The sequence below is a fragment of the Grammomys surdaster genome, unplaced genomic scaffold (assembly GCF_004785775.1).
Source record: "Grammomys surdaster isolate TR1022 unplaced genomic scaffold, NIH_TR_1.0 214, whole genome shotgun sequence".
Lineage (NCBI taxonomy): Eukaryota > Metazoa > Chordata > Mammalia > Rodentia > Muridae > Grammomys > Grammomys surdaster.
The window spans coordinates 3,086,172-3,110,101 of NW_021604659.1; the positions used below are offsets into that span (position 1 = coordinate 3,086,172).

Consider the following 23,930-nt stretch of genomic DNA (forward strand, 5'->3'; position numbering starts at 1 on the left):
AATGCAGCAGGTAGCAGCAGCAGAGCAACCTCAAACACTGTAGACAGAACCAACAGTTGAAGAAAAGACATTTACTGGGGCACAAGGAAACACACATGCAGCTGACACAGAGAAAAAGACCCTCTGGAAAGCCAAGAGGGGACCCCTGCTCTCTTCTTGAGGGTGGGGGGGGCAGTTAGAGCCTAGCAGGTCCCCCCCACACACACACTCATTTAGGGTTGCCCAGTCTGAAGACACAGATGGTGGTGATTGGCCCGCAACTGTGTCTGGCACCCACCAATCCAACCTCAGACTTGTTGAACCAGTGCATCAGCTGGGGTCCAGCTCATGGGAGACAAGTTGTCAGGCTTTGGTGTGAGGTCAGGAAGTTGAGGAAGAAGCTAGTCTTCTTGGAGATTCGTCACCTTTATTACCGTAGACATGGCAGTCCCTCTGTTGTCTACCAGGAATCTTAACTCCTAGTCTTTCACCATAACTGGAAAGAGAGAATGGACATGTTTGGCCTTGTTCACGTGAGAAGAGTGCCCTGCAGAATGGCCCACTGGCACCTTAACAACCATGGGGCAGAGACTAGGTAAACAGAAGCAGCCCATGAAATGAGGTATATCTAGTCAAATAAAGATGACACTCTGCCCTCAGAGAGCATGATGCCACCTGCCCCTTCTCTCTTTTATGTACCTGTCATTTGCTCCTCTGTCTTGAGGTACTCCCCAAATGTCTTGAACTCTTGAGATGTTTACAAGTTCATGACTGTTGCAAAAAAATTAAGACAAGCTATTGGCAGAGGTTTACTTTCTATGCATTTTAAGAAACTGGATTTCTATACAAAGGAAACCATGAGCTGTACAGGTAGGGGCAGAGAATTGGGTCACCTTTACATCCCTGTGTAGTGCGATGCTGCAGCCTGGGAAGTGGCTGGTGACAGTTGGAAACGAGTCCCCCACCCTTGGTGTTGTCAGAGAAGGCTCTGAGAGGAGTCTAGCTTTGAGAATCCTGTGACAAGCACACAAGGAAGCCCTCACCACCTGATGTCTTTGTTTACATTGGAAGTTTGTCCTATCTGGATGAATTCACAAAACTTTACATTCCTCTTAAAACTGTCACCCACAGAAAACGCCACAATATTTCAGGTGATGTAGCTAAGCCCCTACTGAGTTTGCATTCTCCGTGAAGTGATAAATTGTGGAGTTTCAGTTGGTAGGAATCAGCAATTTTATGTGGCAATTAATTTTTTTTCTACTCAACAGAAGCCAAAGGATGAGAAATTTGTCTTTGTGCTTATTGAGAAGAACTAGGAAATTCTGTGTAAGGGATGTTCTGTGTAAGGAATGTCATGGATTGCTGTGTTAGGATGGCCTCCTCGGTGGCCTAGTGTGTTCCATTGGTTTCTGCTGGTAAGGGCAGAGGCAGTGCATGAATGCTTGCTCCTTCTTGGGATATGATGGGCCTCGTGGTGTGTTTACAGATGTAGCTTGCAGATAAACACAATCCAGATTTCTTCAAGATGTGCCCAGAATAACTTTACTTAGCTTTCCAGCAAACTTTCTGTAGCTGGTGACTGTGTGTGACTGTGCAAACTTGTGGGTCTTTTTTGCTGAGGCTAGTGGAAGCTGTGCAGTGTAGTGGGGCTGTGGTGGCTAAGGTCTGTCAGGGCAGCTCTTCAGGGCTCCCCAGGGCACTACTGGAGGGCCTGAGTGACCTGGCTGGGAGTAACTTTGCAGGAGCCTGGTCCTAAAAAGTGATCATAACTTCCCAGCTTCCCAGAGGCCCAACAGGAAAGTGGATGCTCAGTGAGCCCTTTCCTGAGGCTTGTCTTGCTTGTAGCTAAGTGCTCTCGTGGGCTTCAGTAGACACTCTACTGTATGAAGAGTTGTGTCTGTTCCCTGGGCCTTCCTAACAGTTTCAAAAAAAAAAAAATTAATGACACTTTCCCCATCTCACATGTTTTATTTGGGAGGTGTGTGTGTGTGTTCTTTGGTTTGTTCATTCATGTTCATTATTGAGTATGTGTTGAGCCAAGAGGACGCCCTTTTAGGTTTTGTTCGGAAGCTCCACCCCTAGGCACACCCCTTCCCCCTTTGAGATAAGGTCTCTCTCATTGGCCTGGAACTCACCAAGCAGGCTAGGCTGGTTGGCTGGTTGACCCAGGAATCCACTGGTTTTCCTGAGATTGCAAGGGCATGCCACCACACCTGGCTCTTCTGGGAATCAAAGCATGGTCTTCCTGCTTACAAGGTTAGCTAGCACTTTATCCACAACTCCATCTCCTCAGCCCATAGATGGGCAGGGTGTGTGTGTGTGTGTGTGTGTGTGTATGGTGTGTGTGTGTGTGTGTGTGTGCTTGTGAAAGCATTGTTTATGGAAGCTAAAGACCTGGTCTATGTCACAAACTCATGCCCTGCTATATTTTTTTTAAAAGCAGATCTTACCCAGTGTCTCCTAACAGTGCTGTTTTGCATTGTGAGTTCTTAAAAGACAAAGATAGCCTCCTTTGGTCAAATACACAGTATGAGTTGAGTTCTGAGAGTGCCCATGTACCTCCCAGTTCAGGTCACCCCTCTTTCCAGCTGTCTAGAACTGGGGATGGAGAATCCAGGCGTCAGCTGGCCCCTGTGTACCAACTTCCCTCTGAGCCCTGCTGCAGACTTACTCGCCTTTGCCTCTTCAATGGTTCAAGGCCCTTCATCTTCACATTTAAAATAAATGAACTAAAACCTGTGAGAGTATGGGTCCTGTTAACCCTAGACACAGACGGACCTCCGAGGTTCAGGGTCCCTCCCCTCCCCTCCACCCCATATCTGAACATGTCCTACAATTTTGAATAGGGTAACAAGACCCATTTCTTAAGTTTCTAGAGAGCAAGTGAGTACATTTGAGATGCCCAGGGCTCTGTGGGCTCCGGAATGTTCTTATCACTACACCTGTTGCCACAGGCTGTTAGGGGTGAGGGGCAGAGTGGCAACTGAGTGAGTTGGGGGTGAGAACTACTCACTGCCTCAGGGAGTGAATGCCCCTGAGCCTCGCCTGTTGCCAGGTGCTCCACCAGAGGGGGCAGTTCCACTCATGGGCCATCAGCAAGGTTTTTTGTTTTGTTGTGTTTGTTTGTTTTTTGTTGTTTTGGTTTTTTTTGTTTTTTGGTTTTGTTTTTTTTTTGTTTGTTTGTTTTGCAGCAGAGGATAAGGTGTTTGCTATAGTGAGCTGCTGAGCCCCAACACATTCCCGATACTGGCAAGGCCTTAGTTGAGAACAGTGTGCTCATCGTGTTGGATTGGCTCCAGGAAGGATGTTTTGAGTACAAATAAAATGATACATACCAGGGCTGTTTGCCTCTGCAGGAATCCAGTAAGAGGCCAGCACTGCAAGGCCAGGGTCTAATAGGGGCTGGCTGTGAGGTGCCCTCAGGCATACCTCCTGGGCTAGCTAGAAGATTCCAGAACAGCATAAATCATACACAGATGTCACACTACGTGCCCTTCTTCCCTTTCCTTTCCTCGTGTGGATTAGTCCTGGACCAAGCTTTATTTCTTCTGTGGGAAAGTGGGTTATTTTATTTTATACGACACTATAAAACTAATGTATTCCCTTAAGACCCCTCCTTACAGCTTCCTGTCTCCTGGCCATGGTCTGCCCACATGGTACTCCAGTATCTCTTCTGTAGGAGTATCCTACACATAACTGTAGGCAGTGGTGAGATGGAGCCTCTGGAACTTCTGAAGCCTAGGTGTCCGACTAAGCATAGGCACTCGGTCCAGTGGCGTCCTGTTTGCCACATACGCGGCACCAAACACTGCAGGTGGAGTATCATAGCTGATGGGGAGAAATGGTGTTTTCATTTAAAAGCTTCTTTTGACTGACTTTTCTTAGATTTCAATCCCCTGTGAGATTTGTCCCTGTGACAAAGAAGTGGATAGTGCACTCCATGGTGATTCAGTGGAAGTGTGAAGTGGGGTAGCTCAGGAGGCTTGCAGCCTTTGTCTTCCTGTGTAGCTTCCCTTTCCAGTGTTTCTGGGGAGGGTAAAAATAGCTGGTGGTGCCTTAAAATAAGTGCCTCGTGGAGTGTTTGTGTGGGTCCAGTGCACAGCCGCATACGTCCATCCTCCTTAGTGTTCAGTCAGAGAACGACTTGAGTGGCGTGTTCACATCCACTCACCCCGCAAGTTCCAAAGAAGAGGCCTGGCGTCTTGGATCTGTCCTTGGGAGAGATGATCCTAGGGCAGGGCAGCAGGCCTTGTGTTGAGGTTTGCTGAACTCACGAGCAAACTGTCACAAAGATGAGCCAGTTTTCTGTCTCGATGTCTCACTCAAAAGATCAGCAAAGCCAAACCCTGCACAATCTTCTAAATGCACACCCTTTTGCCCCCACAGCAAGCAGAGACAAAGGCTGGCAACACACCTGTGAGCCACCATCCCATTGCTTCAGCTCCCATAGATGGTTGCTCCCGAGGTCAAAGTTGAAGGTAAAACCCCGATTTTGGACTGTCAAGAAGGGAAAGGTGTGATGGTGTCTGGTTCAGCACCCTAGGATCTGTGTGAATCTGAATAGGTCTGAATAGGTGTGAATCTGAATAGGTGTGAATCCGAATAGCTGCTGGCATTTCTTGAATCCAAGCTAAATTTCCTCTGAGTGCTCTGTGACTCCTACATACAGCCTGTTCTCTTTTCACATTTCTAGAGACAATTTTCCAGTTGCCTGATATGAAATTGTATGTTATCTTTATGTAGCTTTCTGTAGTTGTCTTCCTGTATAAGCCAGCAGAAGAAATCACCAGTATCTGCCAATATCTGGCTCTGTGCTTGCACGCACTATTTGTCTGTCTCTCTGTCTGTCTGTCTGTATCTATCCATCCACCCACCACCTCATCATTTTATTATTATTTTTTTAATGACTCAATGCCTGGAAAAAAAGTACACGTCTTATCCTTGGTGACACTATGAACCTCTGTGTATAAATTCTCTTTTCTTTTTACACTTTCTTTTTGTTTTCTGTATATGAGTGGTATGTATGTATGTATGTATGTATGTATGTATGTATGTATGTATGTCAGTATCATGCAGTGCCCTCAGGCCAGAAGAGAGTCTTGAAACTCTTGGAACTAGAATTACAGGTGTTAGTGAACTACCACGTGAGTGCTGGGAGCAAAGCCAGGTCCTTTGAAAGAACAGCCAGTGCTTTTAACTACTGAACCATCTCTCCAGCCCAAATCTTTCCTTTCTTAATGATAAAGAAACAAAATCCATGTGAACTTTGAGCAGTCACTTTGGCCTAGTTGATTCTCTGTATATGTGTGTCTTGGCTTCCCATTACTGACAGGATTCAGTCTGTAAGGTCTTTTAGCTTTCAAAAAGATGACAGGGCTGACATTGTAGCTTAGTTGGTAGAACGCTTGCCTTGCCTCTGCTAAGCCCCGAGTTTGATCTCAGTGCTGCATAAGTGGAGTGTCTGCTTAATCCTCAGGAAGACTAGGAATTCAAGGTCATGCTTAGCAATGGATTCAGACCAGAGACCCTGTTCCTCCCCACCCTCCTTCAAAAATTAAAAGATGCATAAATGCAAAAGACCACACGGAGAGAGGACTAGGCAGTTGGGCTGCAGGCAGGAGCATGCACAGAATGCTGCAAAGGATCTGTGCAGGGATCCAGCCATGTTATGTTTGGTGTTGAGGTTGTCAGTGGAAGGATCTCAGTGTTTCATTGAGGGTTTCTTAGTGCTTGTATCCCTTAAAGCGAGTACCCTTGGGAAAAATGGAAGCCATTCATGTCTTCTTCCACCCTAGCCTTTCAGATGCACCCAGCTTTGCCCCACTGCATGCTGGTTATGTCCACAGAGAGACCTGTTTCTTTCTCAGCTTGGGCTTACCTTAAAACTAAGAATCCAGAGAGTACAGACAGTCACTGATTCCGAATGTGTCGGGAAGGACGCAAGCAAGCCTCACAGTTTATGGAAAGCACCAGACCTGATCCCTGCTGCAGGGCTGGGTCTGGCTTCCCGTGAGGCCATTTTGGGGCTTACGAACAGGAAACAAGATGGGCCAGGGTTGATCATAACAAAGACCAGGCCCCCTGAGCCCTGGGGGGACAGCCTGGGTTCTTGCAAGAGCCCTGAGAGGTGAGCTGGGTCTGAGGCCACAGCTTTGTCAGCAGATGAAATGAGCCCTATTTTAAGCCATACTGTGTACCAGCACTTCCTGTTATTCCAAAGGAAGCTCTTGTTTTGGTTTTCATGGGGATGGATTTATTGAAGCATGTGCTAGTGGAGTGACCCAACCATGTTCTAGGACAAAATGAAGCTGGGGCCCAGGAGAGAGGGCACACCTGCCATTTGCCACACCCCAAAGACTACTGCTTTAGAGGGCTTCAGCCCCAGTGACCCTCTGTGGGTGAACAAAGACTATTTGCCTGTCAGGATCCCAGACAGGGGACCCCAGAGGCGGAGCTGGTCAGAGGACAATTGAAAGGGGTTTTGTTGACCCTCTAGGGCTAAGTTAAGCCATGTGTGTCTCTTTCCAGGAGTATCAGTCCAGCCAATCAGAGCCATATAAGCCCCACTCACTTCCTGCCGACCTTTTGACACCGCCAGATGTTTTTTCTTACAACTGTCATTAGGCCTCCATCCTCGCTGACCTCATCAAATTGTATTGTAGCCATTTTCATCCATTTTGTTCTCAAAATCCATTTAACCCTTCCTGAGTTCCCTCTTACTGCCCTGGCTTCTGAGTTAGCAGCCCGGCTTCTGCCCTGCTGGCTCTTGTGTGGAGCTTGGGCTCTGACCCGTGTCCCATAGCATTCCATGCCCCAAAGCTGAATAGAGGGATACTAGTGTTTCCTACACTGGGGGAGATCGCAGAATGACAAGCACAGATTATAATATGGGCCAGGAGAAAACCTTCCAGAACTCTGTGTGAGGGTGTGGCCTGGGATCTAGGACCCTAGTGGATCCATCCCTTGGTTCCTGCAGGATCTGAGAGTGACCAGCTAGAGGTCCTAAGAACATAGGAGTTAGTTTGACTAGCACAGGAGTTAGTAGGCTACTGTCAGAACTTTAGAAGACAGAGCTGGTTCTTAGCCTTTCTGTAAAATGAGCTGTAAAGTTTCTGTAAAATTAGGGAATGAACCTTCAGCAGGTAGCAGGTACAGGCCCCTCCCATCCTGCTCCCTGCCCTTACTTAAATCAATAGCCTACTCTTAGAATTCTGGGGTAGGATTTAGATGCCTATGTTTGCAAAAATCTGAAATTTGGGAGACTCAGCTAGAGAACTGATATGAAGACCCAGATGGTTGTTGTGTTGGGTGGTCTTAGGTGTCAGGTTCATCAGTCTGATGGGCTGCTATTGTACATGTGTGACTGACCACCCGGACCCACTTGGAAGTGTCTCTGCATGCTGAGTTTTAACAAGAATGCTTACCTGTGTAAAGCATTCCAACAACTGCTGGGAGTTTTCCTCCTCTCCCACAGTCTTGTCCTTCAGAGAGAGAGAGAGCTCTGCTCACATCAGGTCTGTGTGCCCCTGGCCTTTGTCTTCCTGTCAATGCCTTTTCAAACCAGTCCAGTGGGTTCTAGGGATCATGGCCTTTGAGTGGTCCTAAGCCACAGGGTGTTGTGTTTTCAGCCTGGTCCCCTGGGCTGGATCTGACTCCCTCCATTGTTTCCAGGCTTTTGCTTCAAATAAGCTTTTGCAGCGAAGCTATTCCTGGGAGAGATAGGGTCGGAAGAAAGCACGGACTGGATGAGCTGGCCTTATAAAGTCTGGTTATTTGGAGGTAAGCAGCTGTTGGGTTTGGTGACTTTTAAGAGGGAGTAGGCTTCAGGGATGCCATGCCTCCGTGAAGTCATGAAGACCACACAGGCTTTGAGGCCTTTGACTGCATTACTCTGGGCACGCATAACAAACCTCTTGTGCATGTGGCCACATAGCTTTTGCACACATGTGGCCACTTCTGACTTTGCAGCTTCTGTGTTCTTCCTGGGTTTCAGGTGGGGCTTTCAACATCTTTAAACTCACACTTAATGGTTTCTCATCACAAGAACCAGCTATATTTGGGACTGCAGACTTATGGACTGCCTTGAGGAGTTTACCTGTATCTTCTGACTCTGGGAGCTCACATTTGCTAATAGGTGTTGTTCAGCCGGAGGACCTGTTTACCCAGAGAATTATCTGCAGAGGGTGGCCTGGGAGATGTATTCTTAATGTGAGACCCATGCTCTGATAGATGTTTCTAATGCCACCCAGATTCATGGGTACGCATGAGTAAATGTGGAGACCCCAGGGTGCCTTAGTTAACCGTGTATGTGTGGAGTGTAGCCCTGGAATTTATTTTAAGTGTCTGGGGTAAGTGAAAATAGCAACAGACGTTCCACTCTTGGGGCTGCTGGGTATTGCTGATGTGAGCAGAATAGAGTTTACCCCAGGAGCTCACAGAGTGGATATATCACAGACCTAATGTTAGCACAGGCTGCTGGGATTTACAGCCTTGGGTAGGTTTGTTAGTGTTCTCCAGCCTGTAGGTCCATGGAGCTAGCTGTTGAGCGTTACAAATGGATTCGTGGCTTTGTCTCTCTGTTGAACTGCACTCTATCAGTGACCATAGTAAGTTTGATGGGTTGCGTAAAGGGTTCTGTTACTTATCTATTGCTGTGTGACAGATTACCTCAGAATGTAGAGATTTAAGCCACAAAGCCTGGTCATCTTTATTTCCTAGGGTCAAAATCTGCCCAGCTTAACTGGGTGCCTGTGGTTAGGGTGTTTTGCCACAGAGACCCATGGTACTTCAGTCTGGATATTGACCCTGGTTCTCACTGATGCTAGATTGCTCAGGCCTCTCCATGGGGCATCTTAAAAGATAGAGATGGCTGCTGTTGGCCCTTCCCAGAGTGACAGCAAGAGCAAGGCCATGCTAGAAGCCACAATTGTCTTTCATCTGATGTCTGAAGTGATACACCAACCTGATCCTTCTGCTTGTTACAAGCAGATACTGCAGAAGGATGTGGATGCCAGGCTGTGGGGGCCAGGAGCCTCAGTATTCTTCATAATAAATTTTTGTTTGTAAATAATTTGAAAAGCAGGGCTTTGCTGTGGAAACTCACCATCCCACAGAACTCTTAAATGATGTCCAACCACAAGGTCTAAATCTCCTTTTAAAAAAAAAGTATTATTATTATTGTTGTTGTTTCATATGTTTGTGTGCACATGGGCATGCATGTATGATGTATGTATGCACATACATGCCTGGTACCTGAGGATGCCAGAGAGGGCATTAGATCCTCTGGAATTGGGATTCACAGAGGCTGTGGGCCCCCATATGAGTACTAGGAGCTGAACCCTCATTCTCTATAACAGCAGCTGGTGCTCTTAACCCCCCAAGCCATCTCCCCAGCCCAGGAGCTCAGGTTCCGATTTTTTTGTTTGGGATTTTGTTTTGTTTTGCAACTTATAGGAAAATTAGGTTCTGCCTCAGGTGAGGGAAGGATTTGGTCATTAAGCTAAGATGTAGGTTTTCTTTCTCCCTGTTATCTTTGCATATGTGGACTTCTGGGTCTGGCCAAACCTGTAAGGGACTGGATAGATGAGTAAGTCCTTGTCCCTGGAGCCTCAGGAAGGTCCCCCAAGAGGAAGCAGCTCCTCTGCGGGCATGAGCTCAGCCTCTGGCCAATGCCCTGCTTTCCAGAAACAAGGCTGTGTCTGCTTCCCATTTGATTGTTCTTCCTCCTAAAACTTGAGATTTTTCCCACTGTATCAGAGTCCCCAGGCCAACTTCAGAGCCAGGTATTAGAGGTGAGCGGGGAAGAACTCTCTTTCCACCCTCTCACACACCTGGGATGTTGGCCCTGTAGCCCAGTCGAATGCTGCCCGTTTCTTTGCTCCTTCCTGTCCTCTGTGGCAGAGACTTGATTTTTCTTGGGCCTTAGGATTTCAGGCAGCCATTGAACTCTGGGAGCCACACACGGCTGTGGGTCCTGCTCTTGGTGAAACTTGGGACGGTGACTGGAGAAGGCAGCCACCTTTCACTGGGGTGACACGACCACTACACATATAGGATGAGCAGCAAGGATTAGGGCTTTCTCTTACTGTCCCTTTAGAATAAGGGAAGAACAGAGAAAAATCCTTCAATAGGTTCACTAAGTGCTGTGGCCTTTCTGAAGACATAGCTGTAATAGAACTTCCAGCAGGAGGTCGAGGCAGGACAATTACAAGTTCAAAACCCCTCCTTCATGGTCCTTGTTAGCCTCTCTTTGGCCACCAGGTACTTTGTGATACTTTTTGAAGAATCATGGCAAAGGAGAAGGATGTTTTCCTTTGAAGGTTGTATGGAGATGGAATTGGGGGCTCCTCAAGGCCAATGTGGCATCTCCCACATTTTGGGGCATTTCTTTCTAAAAACTAGTATGCCATATCATAGTCAAGAACCAGCTGTGTGCTCTAAGTGGCATCCTGTTGCCACAGCAGCTGTGTTTAAAGTAATGGCCAGAGAATGTTGTCTTCGGGAGTGTCTGGGCTTAGGTGGGGCATGGTGTGCCTCCTATAACATCACTAGGTTAAAGCAAACTCCTTTCCTGCATCATTCCATGGCTCCTGACTGGAAAAGCTGGTGGGTTAGGCTGATGGAGGCTCTGCTGGCCTTAGCCCCTCCCTATGTAAAAATCAGGAAATCCAGGTCAGGGAGGTAGGTAGCTTAGTACCAGACTGAAGGTACTTGCCACCAAGCTTGACATCTGGAGTTTAAACCAGGACCCAAATGGTAGGAAGGAGAGAACCCCAACTCCAGAAAGTTGTTCTATGCCCCCCCACATGTCTGATTGTATATCCTCCTCCCCAAATTAAATTAACAGAACATAATTTTATTTAAATGGGAAATCCTTTTTACTTTCCCTCCCCCTGCTTAGCATCTGCTGTGGAGGGGAAGGGCATCTACTCCGAAGTCTTACAACAAAGGGTCAAGGAACAATTGCTCAATTGTGTGCACTCTCTATCACCCCCAAGTTTCAATCTGATGGAAACTCTATCAGGCTGTAGCAGGACTGTCTACCCTCCTATTTATTCCGTCTTAAATCCTGTCACTGCCAAGTTGTTGCCATCATCCATCACCACGGTTCACACATCTCTGAATGAGAATTGCAAGCATAATGGAAAATCGCCCCTTAGGGCAGTGCGTGCCCCTCTGCAGGTCAAAACCCCACACTGTGGGTCAGGAAACTCACTGCCTCTCCGACCACCTCTTCTTAGCCTGCCTTATGAAAGGGGGACCTTGGCTCTCAGTGGAGGTGTGAGACAATGGGGAAGGTTTGGCACAGTACTCTCTGCTTGTCATAGCCTATCCTTCAGCATTCACGCCTGGAAGGGAAGCCAGGTGCCGTCTGCCTCTCTTGCTTCCTAAGACATGCAGTGCTCAGCCTTTCCATCAAGGGTATCTGACTTATTTTCTCTGGGTTCTTATGGAGTCCACATCGAGACCCAGGCAAAGATATCTAGGCTTTGCAGTCTGGGGATGTCCAGGCAGGGTGAGCAGTGCCCTCTGCTGGATTAAGAGCCTCATTGCTGGGGACCATGTTTCCCCTGGGCTGATCGTGCTCGAAGCAAGACAGGTTAGCCAGAGGGCAGGAGAACTTGTCTTATTTTTCCAATTGCTTTCGTGATAAGCAGGTATAGACTGTAAGAAGCAAGAACTGGAACACATGTTTTGGACCTCACCATGTCAAGAGGTAACCCACTTAGGTCTCTTAAGGAACAGGATGCTGCCAAAATGGACTGACAATCCAGAGTCAGGGCCTTCTGTGCAATCAAACCAAAGTCAAGAGGCAGATGTGTTTAAAACAAAAACTAATCAAGATTTTAAGATAAAAAAAACCTTTTTATTGTTGTAATTTGTAACTAACCTCTAAAGTTGCCATTACTAGATATACATTATGGCTTCATACATATTCACTTTAACTAAATCATAGTTATATTAGAACTAGTAATTTTTCCATAGGCAAATAGTTTAACAGTAAGCCCAAGCATTTATTTTACTATAATGACTTGTGTTCACTATTTATTTATTTATTTATTTATTTATTTATTTATTAAAATTTATGTTATTTATATGAGCACACTGTAGCTGTCTTCAGACATACCAGAGGAGAGTATCCGATCTCATTACGGATGGTTGTGAGCCCCCATGTGGTTTCCGGGGATTGAACTCAGGACCTCTGAAAGAGCAGTCAGTGCTCTTAACCACTGAGCCATCTCTCCAGCCCATGTTCACTATTAAAATATAGTGATATACTATCTAGTGTGCCTCTCGTGTATACCCTTTAGTATCCATGTTCTCAAAGATGCATGGCCTGGTAGGTCTCACTGTGGTCTGACTCCCAGGCCCAGGCTGCTGGTGGCCATCCTACCTGTGCTTGGACACATCACTGAACCCCGGGAAATGTGCTGTATATGCACAATTTTTTGTCACACACTATGGACTCTGCCCACAGTGATCATTGAGGTACTGGGTCATCACCCCCACCCAACACCTGTATGGTGACCCTTCTACAGACATTCTGTGAGAACTTCCAGTATTGTGTACGCTCTCTCTTGTTGGTGGCATTCTCTACTTGGTCAAATGAGAATATTCTGAAATTTCTCTTGCAGCAGGGACAAGCTATTCTGTCTCATAGAAGATGAGATTACAGATCACATTTCATTACTCAGGCTCCTTAGCCACAGAGCACACATCCCACCCCAGGCAGGGAAGAGTTAGCGACTTCTCAGCCTGAGCAACCTGAGCACATGCTGTCATTTCTATGCTTCTTGGTTTGAATGGACATTTGCTTGTTTGCTTTTATCCCTCTCTGTTCTGCCTTTATTATTAATTAAAATATTTATTTTCAAGGCATATTTAGAGGACAAGGGCTTTTAAAATGTGTGAAAATTCTAGAGAGTCTCTGTAGAATTTGTAGGCCCTTGTTGGATTCCCAACATGACCCAAATAAAACAACCAATTAGGAACATGAAAGGGTCTTTCTGCTTAAGTTCTCATGCCTTGTTTATCACTTTTAGCAAGCAAAAAATATACAGAAGTCTTGAGGCTCGCATTTGACACTAGGAATGTGTTTGTATGGGCTAAGAGTCCCAGCTCAAAGTAGGACCACACCACTTGCTTATTCCAGGAAAACCATGGTTTTGAAGTTAATCCCCCAGCCCCCTACCATGACTGGTCCACCTTCGGCCTGGTGGATTTCCACGGCACAGTGTTTCTTTGTGAATCTGTTTCTTTGGATTTACAAACTGTGTAACGTATTTTCTTTTCTTCTTCTTTTTTTTTTCCTCTTAAGTTGCAGTTCAAATCCAGGGTCATATGCAAGTTAATAGAGGCCAGCGATCAATCACCAACACGTACCCTCTAGATTCTGTGAAACCCTGACAGCACAATCTGAGCTGGCCTAAATTATTGACTGTATTTCGTTTTCACAATCTGTATTAGTCTAGTTGAGTCAATGTGATCACATAGTATGCGATTTTATTTTTCTTTTTTCTTTGGTTTTTTGAGACAGGGTTTCTCTGTGTAGCCCTGGCTGTCCTGGAACTCACTCTGTAGACCAGGCTGGCCTCGAACTCAGAAATCTGCCTGCCTCTGCCTCCCAAGTGCTGGGATTAAAGGCGTGCGCCACCACCGACCGGCTTCGATTTTATTTTTCTAGTATGGAATCACAGTGATTGGGCTGGAGGCAGGCAATAAAAGTACATGTCACCTTTATAAATTCCCACTCTTCCATATTCTGGATCTGTGCAGATTGGAAAGATGCCATGGCTGAAGCACTGAGCTACCTATGTGTGCATTCCATGTATTTGTGCTTTTGGGGACAGAGGATGGGGTTCTAACCAACTGACAGTACGTGACCGGATCACGCAGCATTGGGCTGCAGGGCATTCCCTAGAGAAGAAGAAGCTTCCTGTTGTTACTGGATGGTGGACTGGCCTGTCTCTGAGTGAAACTTTGTGCTCATCTCAGGATCGAGTTCTTTTAGGATACCTCTAGGACCTGAATGGGGGACTCTGGGAAAGGGAGGTCTTCTCTTCTCACTCCCTAACCCACACTGGAAAAAGAAAGGAATCCAGAACATTTACAGAATCTATTACGTGCTCAGAGCGTGACAATCCTCTCTGACAGCTATCAATCATTCCAGGTTATGGGAGCTCAGAAGGCTCATGGTACATGAGGTACAGAAGGCTCATGGTACATGTCGAGGGACTGCTTCCACCATGGAAGGATTCAGGGGACACCCAAACATTCTGTCTATAGGAGTCATTTCAGAAATGAATATATAGTTTCCTTGCAAACTTAGTAATTTTGTTTAACATCCCTGGTGTGTCTGGCTGTTACTCTCCCACAGGCATGCTTAAGGTCTACCCATAGTTCCCTGGCTCTCTGAAAGTTCCTCATAGTTCTCTTCTCAGGATAAGAACCCCTTGGCCGTGGTTGTCTCCTAAAGCCCATAGAATGGCTTCCTTATCAGTGGCTTGTGTTTTTCTGGGTCCAGGCAAGGAGTTGGGCAGGTGTTTTTGTTAGGCCTCGTAACAGCAGGGGTTTTGCTTTTCCTAGACAGGTCCAAGGTCCTCCCTGTGCCCCACCTGGGTTATGTGTACAAGAAGGCCTTGTAGAGGGGGTCCAGCGTGACCACACACACCCCTGGGTATAGAGACCCTTTTCTGTTTGCATTAGATCTCTCCACCACTTGGGTTTTAAACCTGAGCCTAGTTTGTGATTAACAATGAGGTGTGTCCACTTAACTACAATGATAATGAATCCTTTTTAACTGTTGCAAAACTCGTTCTTTCTTTATTGGCATGATGATAAGTAGAGTCCCTTAAAAGAAGGGAGCTGCCGTGGTGTAGGATGAGTTCTGAGAGCACTTTGTTCTGAGACGCCATTGAAGATGCACACCTGTTCTGCAGTTCCCCTTGACCTCGGCTTTGCAGAGTCTGAACTAGAACGGCAAAACAGAGAGCAATTGTTAAAAACACATTGGTGAGGACTGGGGTTCTTGTGATACAACTTCCGTGCTGGTTTGGTTTGGCCGAGAGGTGGCTGTCACTGGTAATGGTGGAAAATGCTTATCTACCCAAACTTGGACAAGTGGTTTCTTTTGCCTTTAATCCTGGATGTTTAATGTCAAGGTGGATAACTTTAAAATCGGGTTGCTCTTCATTTTTGTTCTTTTCTCAAATCTCTTTGACACTGCCGTGAAGTGACACCTGCCGGTAGCTTCTTGATCAGCTTTCTTATCTAAAAATCTATGGCTTACATACATCATTACTTCCTTCTTCCAGGCTGCTGTGTCTCCAGACCAGCAGTAGATGCCCGATAAGCAGAGAATACCAGATCTTACTGTATGACATGTGCGTTTCCTCTTGCATGTGCATGCACCTGCGATGAGCGCCGCTTTCACCTTCCCACTCACGGGAGGAGCTTTTTGGCTTTGCTTATTAGCATAACCAAATTGTCAATGTTAATGACTCTTGTTCTTTGAGCATTAAGCAAAATAGTTACTGTAATCTGGGCGTCAACACTGTAAGGATCCACTGAATAACCAAAGACTGACTTTTACTGAGTTACTAACGGTCAAGAGGCATATATAGCGTGGATACAAGAGACAGCAGGGTGTTTCCAGCACCAGCTGGGACGTGGGACGAGATTTTATTGTGATGCTCTGAACCATGTATAATGTGAAATGGTGGGCTTTAAATGTAATGCTGTTCAGACCTGAATATACCCAGAGTAACTGAAGCTGTGGAAAACAGCGCCTCAGTCTGGGAAGACTACTGTAAATTACATTTCACTTTGATCCATTACAATTTTCTCAGGGTTAGGATTAGGCCTGGCATTCCTCTGGTTCTCTCATGTGAGGTTGGACTTCATGGCGTCTCCCCTTCGTCTTCCTTCATGAGAAGACTCTACTTTCCTCTTAACTTTGAACTCTACCCTGCTTTAGGCCTGGTGTACTATTGGGATGCTGATGTAGGAAGTGCAAGACCAAACACGCAAGACGAGGGAGCACTTCCTAGAGGCTCATGCGCGTTCTGTCTCCTCTGTCTCTTATAGATGTAGTGGCATACAAGGAGTGCCTTTCCTGCTTTATAAGCAGAGCCCCAGTCTCCAGGATGGAGGCCCAGACTCCTGTATGGAACCCCTGCCTTTCCTGTTACCATGATTCCAGTTCTGATTTCAGCAAAGATAGAAGAACCATAGCATTGCCTCTTTTTTGCCCTTCCTTACGTGTACTTTTGTATTTTTGTTGAACATTTCAACTAATGATATCCATCGATGACAAATTCCTTTGGAAGTTTATGACTTGGGAGTAAAGACTAACTTACAGGGCAAAGTTGGTTTTCATGGCAAACCTAATCACGTCTCTGTGATTGATGTCAAGGAGCCCAGAGCCAGTATGGCTGGTGCAGTGTGGGCCATCATGCGTAGCTCCACTACAAGACATGTTTGTCCCTGACATTTGTACAGTGGCTGTGTTAGTCTTCATAAATTGCTTACTTCATTGGAGGGAAAATGTCTTTTATCTCCCCCTTTTTTAAAAGCAGAAAGGTGGTGGGAGTGGGTGGTAGGTAGCGTCTTCACTGCCCCCAGTATGGGCAAAATTCATACTGGCTGTTCCAGCTGAAGTCTGTATTCATTGCTGATGTGGTGGGTGGGCACCTGCACTCAGGGTCTGCCCTGGACTCCACAGAAGAGCAACAGAAAAGCCAGGCATGGCTCTCAGTCACAGTCTAAGTAGTAAGACGAAGACATTTGTGTAAGCTGTTGGCTGATCTCTCTGATTGCATGATCAAGATTCTACTTATCAGTTTTTCAAGAAGCCATCTAGTTATACAAATTAAAATTCAAAGGAAAGCAAAAAGAATAATTACACCTCACTGGAGGAGGAGACTGCAAAGCCAGTCCTGCCACCAGTCATATAACTCTGGCAGTTTTTATCTCCGTGGCCCTTCAAAAATATTGGCTTGTCCTTTGGATGAGGTAGATAATGACAAGGCTTGGGTTTTCATGCCAGAGTCTAGGAGGGGGTATATAGTAGTGTGGACATCGGAGCCCCAGCCTCAGCAAAGTAAAAGGGCTTTCCGATGTGCATTTGTGGCTGACATTCATAGATCTTGGTTCTTCTAGCCCGTCTCCATTTTCCTGGGGTTAGGGGCTTGTTCACACATGGCTGGCTGCCTTTATGAGAGAGCCCAGCAATGGTGACAGCAGAGTTGCATCCACATGTACATGTGGTGACTGGCTTATTTCAGGCAGTTCCCTGTGTTAGAGGTTGGTGTCCTTTGGATATTATGATCGTTATTTATATGGTTAGAAACTATCTCTCCGTTTCTTCAAATTCACATAATTATTGCTATAAATCTTTAGGATGCTTTTCCAGCCACATTGCTGGGAAATTAGCCATTAATTACCAAGAATGTGTCTACCTTTTAGTAGTCGGGCCTGTGTCTGGACTGTTGATGAAGTAGTTCCTAGCATTCAGCACTCCCATACAGCACCAGATTTCTCTTGAGCCTTAATTTTCTGTCCTCTTCTTTCTCTGCATAATTCGCCTGATAGCTGAGACAGCCCTGTGCATGTGTGCGTGCACGTGTGTGTGTGTACACATGCATTGCAGTTATATTAAAACCACACCTGTTGTGAAGTTTTGCATTGAAGAACAGGAGACCAGTGAAGGGTCCCCACTATTCTCACAGTGATTGACAGGCTGCAGTTCTGAAGGAGAGAATCAGTAGAGCCTGCCTTGTAATTTGTGAGCTGGTGCTTAAGAGACAGAGTACTTTGGATCCTAGCATATGTGGACCAGGCTCTTCCTCCTGATCCTGAGTCATCATGAGAATGCTTAGAAAAGGCTTCACAGCCACTGCTCAACCAGAACTACCAGTTGAGGAATGTGGGATTAAATGCAAGGTCAGTGCCCTGCAGCCCCTTCTACATTTGAGGAAGGTTCTATGGCACGGGCAGGCCCATTCTTACACAGTGTAGCAGGGAGCTTGTGTTGTGTTGTGCTGTGCTGCTCTGTGTTGTGGTTTTTTTGGTGTGTGGCCCCTGCAGATCCTTCATGGAAAGGAAGTAATTTTAAAAACTGCCCAGTGCAGGCCTCGAGAGCCTCTGTGGAGCTAGCCATAGTGTGCATATGGTACCACTGCAATGATATCATAGGACCTACAGCCCAGTGTTCCAGAGATGTCTGTAAGGCTGTCTCCTAGTTGTGCAGAACTTTGTGGTTCGGAGAAATAAATGGCAGATCCAGCCGGCTGTCTCTGGCCTTGGAGTTGAAATAATTGAGGTTGGCCTGTAATTGGTGCCCATAGATGAGAGGCCCATATACTTGCCGTTTGCTGTTTTCAGCAATGAGTGGCAAACGTTCCTCTCTGTGCCCGCTTGCTTTCTGACTGATGCAGGGAAGAAAACAGGAGATTGCTAAGGCTCTAGTGGAGCAGCCTCCACCCATGTTTTGGGAGGAGAGAAAGCACCACATGCCAGAGCAGCAGGTCCCCTCTTAGAAAGTGACAGAAGTCATGAATGACCTGTTGGCCTGTGTCCTGGAGGTCTCCAGAGAGTTAAGGCTTCTTTTCTCCTTGTTTCAGGGTTCATAGTGGCGCAATGCACGCAGACTCCTGCGAGTTTCCCTAAGTTCTTAGCGGACTGCTTTGCCTTTTGAATCAGAGAGTTGCAAAGTTCGATAAAGAATGGCCCTTGTGGATAAGCACAAAGTCAAGCGGCAGCGGTTGGACAGGATTTGTGAAGGTAAGAGCCAGCACGGTTGGCGGGTTTTCCTGAAAGATACGTAGCCCCTCACTCAGATCCTCTCAGAACTGCTCATTTGAGGTAGCCGGGCCTGGCTGTGTCACACTCTGACACTAGGACCCCTGGAGTCTCTCCCCACCCCTTACCTTTGCAGGCACCAGCTTTGTGGCACACACACCACTTTCTTGGCTAGTTCTTTGGCTTTGGACAAAGCCTGGCTTGTGTGGGGGCTAGTGGAACATGAGGGAGGGCTGTAGGCGATGAGCTACCTTCCCCTCTACCCCCCCTCCATATACCTAGGGTTATTTTGCATATGAAAGACACCATATATCAGGACCAGCTTTTTTTTAGCTTCCTGAAGTTTCTAGACTTTATCTGTTTTCTATTAAGATATTTACAACAATGAATTCCAAGATATTTCCGAGGAGCCCACTCTAGCCCTCTTGATGTTTTCAAGCCCTCAGTATCTTTGAAAATGTCTGGAAGTGTTTTATTCATGAAAGGAAAAATAAACATAATTAAAATCTAATGGAAACCTGTGGATAAAACTCCGAAACATTGATTAAGCACTGTCCTTTCCTAATTAGTGAGGAGCAAAGAATGCCAAGCCTGCAACTCGAGGTTTATATGGACTATGTCAGCCTAGAGTCAGTGCTGCAGGACTAGCCTTGTCTAGGAGTTATTGGGAGTGTTTTCAGGGCTAGCCTTAGCTCCCTTTCGAGCCTGTAGCAGAGGGTGCACAGGCAATAGCTGGCCTACTAGCTCACAGGCACCCCCACGCTCTTCCCCTGCAGCCACCCATATGGAATTGCTTGTCCTTTAAATAGATGTAGCTCAAGCCACATGGGATGGGGACATCAAAGCCATTCTCTTTGAGACAGCCCTTGAGCACTCTGTGCAAAGTATGCAAGAGCCCCACCCCCATGTCCCTTGGGCTCTGCTATAGTTTAGTTTATGGAGCTTGGCATTTAACCGGTTTTTAAAAGGTAAACATTAAAATTACTAAATTTCTGCTATTGGTCTCTGACAAGGTGGTTTAAGCCCTGTAGAAAGACTGACAGGTTAGCGTCATGAATACCAGTAGTCTTTCAACTGTGTTTACTAACAGATAACATTTGTTTACTTTTTAAATGAGGTATAAGTGTGTGTGTGTGTGTGTGTGTGTGTGTGTGTGTGTGTGAGAATTGTTTCCAGAAGTATCTGAGACAAGCTCGTAGATGGCAGTGGTTTCCTGTTACCACCCTATGGCATGTGTCTCCTTTTAGGAGAGTTTCCTACATAACCACAATAGCATAAACCTCCCCTGAGATCCATCTGATGCAGATCATGTGTTCGTGTCTCCTGAATCGGTCTGTTTGTAGCTATCTTGTGTTTATCATGTCCGTTTGTGTAGCCGTCGGGGGTTGCACATTCTGTTTGGTTGTCTCAGTCTCAGATAATAACCTGGCATCTTTTTAGACGTTGGAAAGATCAGTGTGATAGAAGATTGGGACCTAGTGGCTCACAGAATAAATAGTCCACAATCTGGCCTCACCTGATTGTAGAAATTGACTTTGATTTTTTTTTTTTTTTAAGCAGGGAAAAAAACCTTCATTGAGGTTAGTTGCTGAATCCTCTCTCCAGAAAGCCTGTAGTGAGTCAACTTCCACAACTTAAGACTTGAGCCAGCTATTGATCATGTTCTCTGTCCCAAACGTGGTTCACCAACTCTCACCCATCCCTCTATCTGTGACTGGGGATCTTTGGCCATGATTTATAATGGAAAGTTCAGTGCCATCTTTATCTAAATGTGCGTCGTGTTGCACAATTAGGCGCAGTCGTGTTTCAAAGTATGCCAGGTGTAGCTCTTCATCTGTAGTCCTGTTTGCCCAAGGTCTAAGAAAGTCACAGCTGTTGCAAATGTGACCTGAATGAGAGATCTGGATAGGTAGCACCTGTTTTATTGAGTAGTTGATGGTTTGTGACTGGTTCCCAAGACCGCTCTTCCTTCTTTAGCTGTTCCGAGAGCTCGGCTCTCGTAAATCTTACTGTTTAGACTGACGGCCTTGTACAGCTACCACATAACTATCCATTCTCACCGTGCCTGTTGAACTTAGATTTCCATAGAGCCTGTCTGACTGTCCTGCCCTTTCCTACAGTATCCTACAGTATCCCGTCCTGAAGTATGATCTGTAAGTGGGATGTTTGCTATCTTTTGCAATAAGGTTTTGCTGTGTATACCAGGCTGTCCTTGACCAATCCTCTTGTCTCAGTGTCTTTAATACTGGGTTTATTGGTGAGTGCCACCACATCCGGCTTTGGTTTTGTGTTCGATTGATCAAATGCATGTGTCTCCTACATTCTGTAGCAACTCTTTGACCCTGGGTTTTGGAGAGCTTCGATCTGCTGATCTTGATAGTGCTAACAATCCCTTAAATCTCTTTCATCGAATACCTGCTACCCTGTACCCTGTACCCACTGTTTCTGGGATCCCTTGGCAGAGTTGGGTGAGCTTCTCTCAGTGCCATGGGAGCTGAGCAGATGAAATTTTAGCTTCATCCCTGTGAGGATTCTTCTCCAGAGCTTTCCACTGAAGCCCACTCGGCCTCTTCCCAGTCTCTTTAGGGGATGAGTACATGTTCCTCTCTGAGTTAGTGCTGGGGACCATGTCCTGAAGCCCTGACTTTCTACCTCATCTTGAAATGTGGACCTCCACTCATATATACATACCCAGAAAACATCTCTGCTCCATATTGAAGGGGCAGCCAAAGTCTTTGGGACTCCATCCAAATCAGCTGGAATAATAAAATCTTTTGAGGCTTACTTAAAAGCCAGATTTTAATGTGCTTTTGTAATTGACCCTTTTTGATATCTGTAATTTGTTCTTTGCTGGTTTTCTTGATGCTTGCTCTCAGACAATCCTTGAGTACGTTGTATGGAATAATTACAGAAGAGCCTTTGATAACACGGGCTGTTTGTCCCTAGATTGAACCTGCTTTCTCTCTGATGTATAATTTAGGTGCTGCCTTTCTTCTCTCTGGTTTGCTGACATAATTGACGCAGTGCATTTGTGGACTGCACTTACCAGAGGATTTGAATACTGTATTGGATCATGCCAGGGTGGTTTGGCTTTTCCCAAATATTTATCCGTCAGAGACCAGGCTTGCTGTTACTCAGCTTGGCAGAGCTAACTCAAGGTTTGGGTTTGTAGTGCTCCTTTATGGCTTTGCCTATGACCATCTTACAGTGGACTAGGTAGGGTAGAGTCACTCCCTAAACACAGTCCTTTCCTATAGCTGTTGAGGGTGTGATTTGGAGAAAAAGATAAAGTAGGTATTTTAGTTCATTGTGCTTCTTTAGAAATGTGGTGGAAACCGGTTCCAAGAGTGGTATCAGCTGAATTAGGATAAGCAAGACAAATACAGAAAAAGCAAATACATGGAAGCAGTGTGGACTGCTTCTACATACAAGTTGTGATTGATACGTCTCCTGAGTAGTCTCATGAGCACAGAATAAAAGAAGTGTGGCTTCTCTGTCTCCTTGGTCACCAAGGACACAGAAAGTGCTGCAGAAGTGGGGCAGGGTGCTTTCATGAGTCGTGTCTTCCCACTCTGATTTGGATCTGCCTGCCACTGTGGCCGTGCCTCAGCACAGCATTCCCCAAGCAGGCGCCTGCATGCTCTAGCATCCCTAAGAACCCCAAGATGTTTGTTTCCGCACTCTTGAGGAAGTCTGCCCAAACCCCACTGAGGGCTTGGTAGAATGGGTCAGCTAATGGGGTCTTCCAGAGGCCTGTCTGTACACCTTCCTGTCACAGCACCTGTACAAAAGGTCCAGGATCATTTTGTGTCATGTTTGGTTTTCTTATTTGACTTTCCACATTCAAGATGGTGTTTGGTTTCACCTGTCTCTCTTTAACTGAATATAGTATGCATTTGTGAATTTGCTTGGGTTTGCATAGGAACAGGCTTGAACCCTATGGTCCACAGGTACTCCTGATCATTTTCAATAAAGCCGTCTTTTGAAGGCTCCCAAACCTACATCTTAAAAATGGGATTCATAATGTTGCTGTACATTTTAATTATATGTTGAGATCAGGCAATTATGCACATTTCCAGTAATTAAGTGATTAGCTGCAATTACTTTGGCTGTGTAAATAAATATACAATAGTCAACTAGACGTAGCTCAAAACTCTACAGTACAAACAAATGTCCCAGATCACACTCAGCATTGTAAAGAAATGCTCAGACAGGAAAGCCAAAGCCATAATCTGCAGGCGATGAAAATCCCGTTTTGTCTTATTGGAGAATAGGAGCACTGACCCTCGCCTGTGGGAGTCCAGCCTCCCTGCTCCCGGGCACCTGGGTTTTATAGTGTCACCCAGCCCTGAACAGGCCTTCCCTTGCCGAGAAGACTCTTAAGTTCCGGGCTGAATTCACTATCCCTTAATCACTGGTCTGGTGCCAATGCAAGTGTTGCACCTGGGTGGCTGTGCTCATCCCATTTCTAATGTGAGCCGGTTTGCTTCTCCACCGGGGCTCAGGGATGTGGGGTGCAGTTGGAGACCCCAGCACAGGTAGCCCTGCTCTTTTCCAGTTTGCTCTTTCGGTTGCTGCTTTCACCGTTACCCACCACTTCCAGTAAACTCCAGTCACTGGTGCCCTGATTCCATTGCTGCTTGTGCTCAGGCACCCTGTCAGTGCTGGCCAGGGCCATCTGGTCCTCTTCCCACCCTGGTTTCTTTTTGGTCCACTTCCCTCCTCCTGGACATATTTACGACAGTGATGATTTCCTAGGGAGAGGAACCAGGGCACCCATCTTAGCTATGTAGTAGTAGGTCTGCAGGCAACCATGGATCCATGGACTGTGGTGAATCAGGAGATAAGACCTGGCCCCACCGTGCCTTGCCCTTCTTCCCTTTCAGAAGCTACAAGTGTTAGCATCTGCAGTGCAGTTCGGCATCTGTCGCACTGCCCGACCCGGGGAATGGTTGGCATCTGGACCATGAGAAGCACAGATTCTCCTAAGATTTACAAAGAGGGTGGACACTCATTCTTCCTGGTCCCACGAAAGAGCTTTGCAGCCCATGCCTTGTCTCTCTCTCCTCTCTCTCCTCCCTGTCTTCTCTCTCTTCCCTGTCTTCTCTCTCTCTCTCTCTCTCTCTCTCTCTCTCTCTCTCTCTCTCTCT

The 23,930-nt window shown here is 46.2% G+C and overlaps 1 protein-coding gene across 5 annotated transcripts in view; it reads left to right on the plus strand.

Moving 5' to 3' along the window:
• The window catches only part of Ctbp2 (C-terminal binding protein 2), a 136,723-nt gene that overhangs the window by 77,637 nt on the left and 35,156 nt on the right, over positions 1-23,930 (plus strand). For 2 of the 5 annotated variants that reach the window (XM_028772513.1, XM_028772515.1), the window contains one exon: positions 18,603-18,762. The exons of 1 other annotated variant lie outside the window; for it this stretch is intronic. In XM_028772513.1, coding sequence (XP_028628346.1) covers positions 18,705-18,762 — 58 coding nt within the window. In that variant the 5' untranslated portion in view covers positions 18,603-18,704. Of the gene's footprint in view, positions 1-4,365; positions 4,458-7,650; positions 7,759-18,602; positions 18,763-23,930 lie in introns of all 5 variants that reach the window. 2 more of the 5 variants (XM_028772514.1, XM_028772516.1) reach the window with 2 other exon arrangements.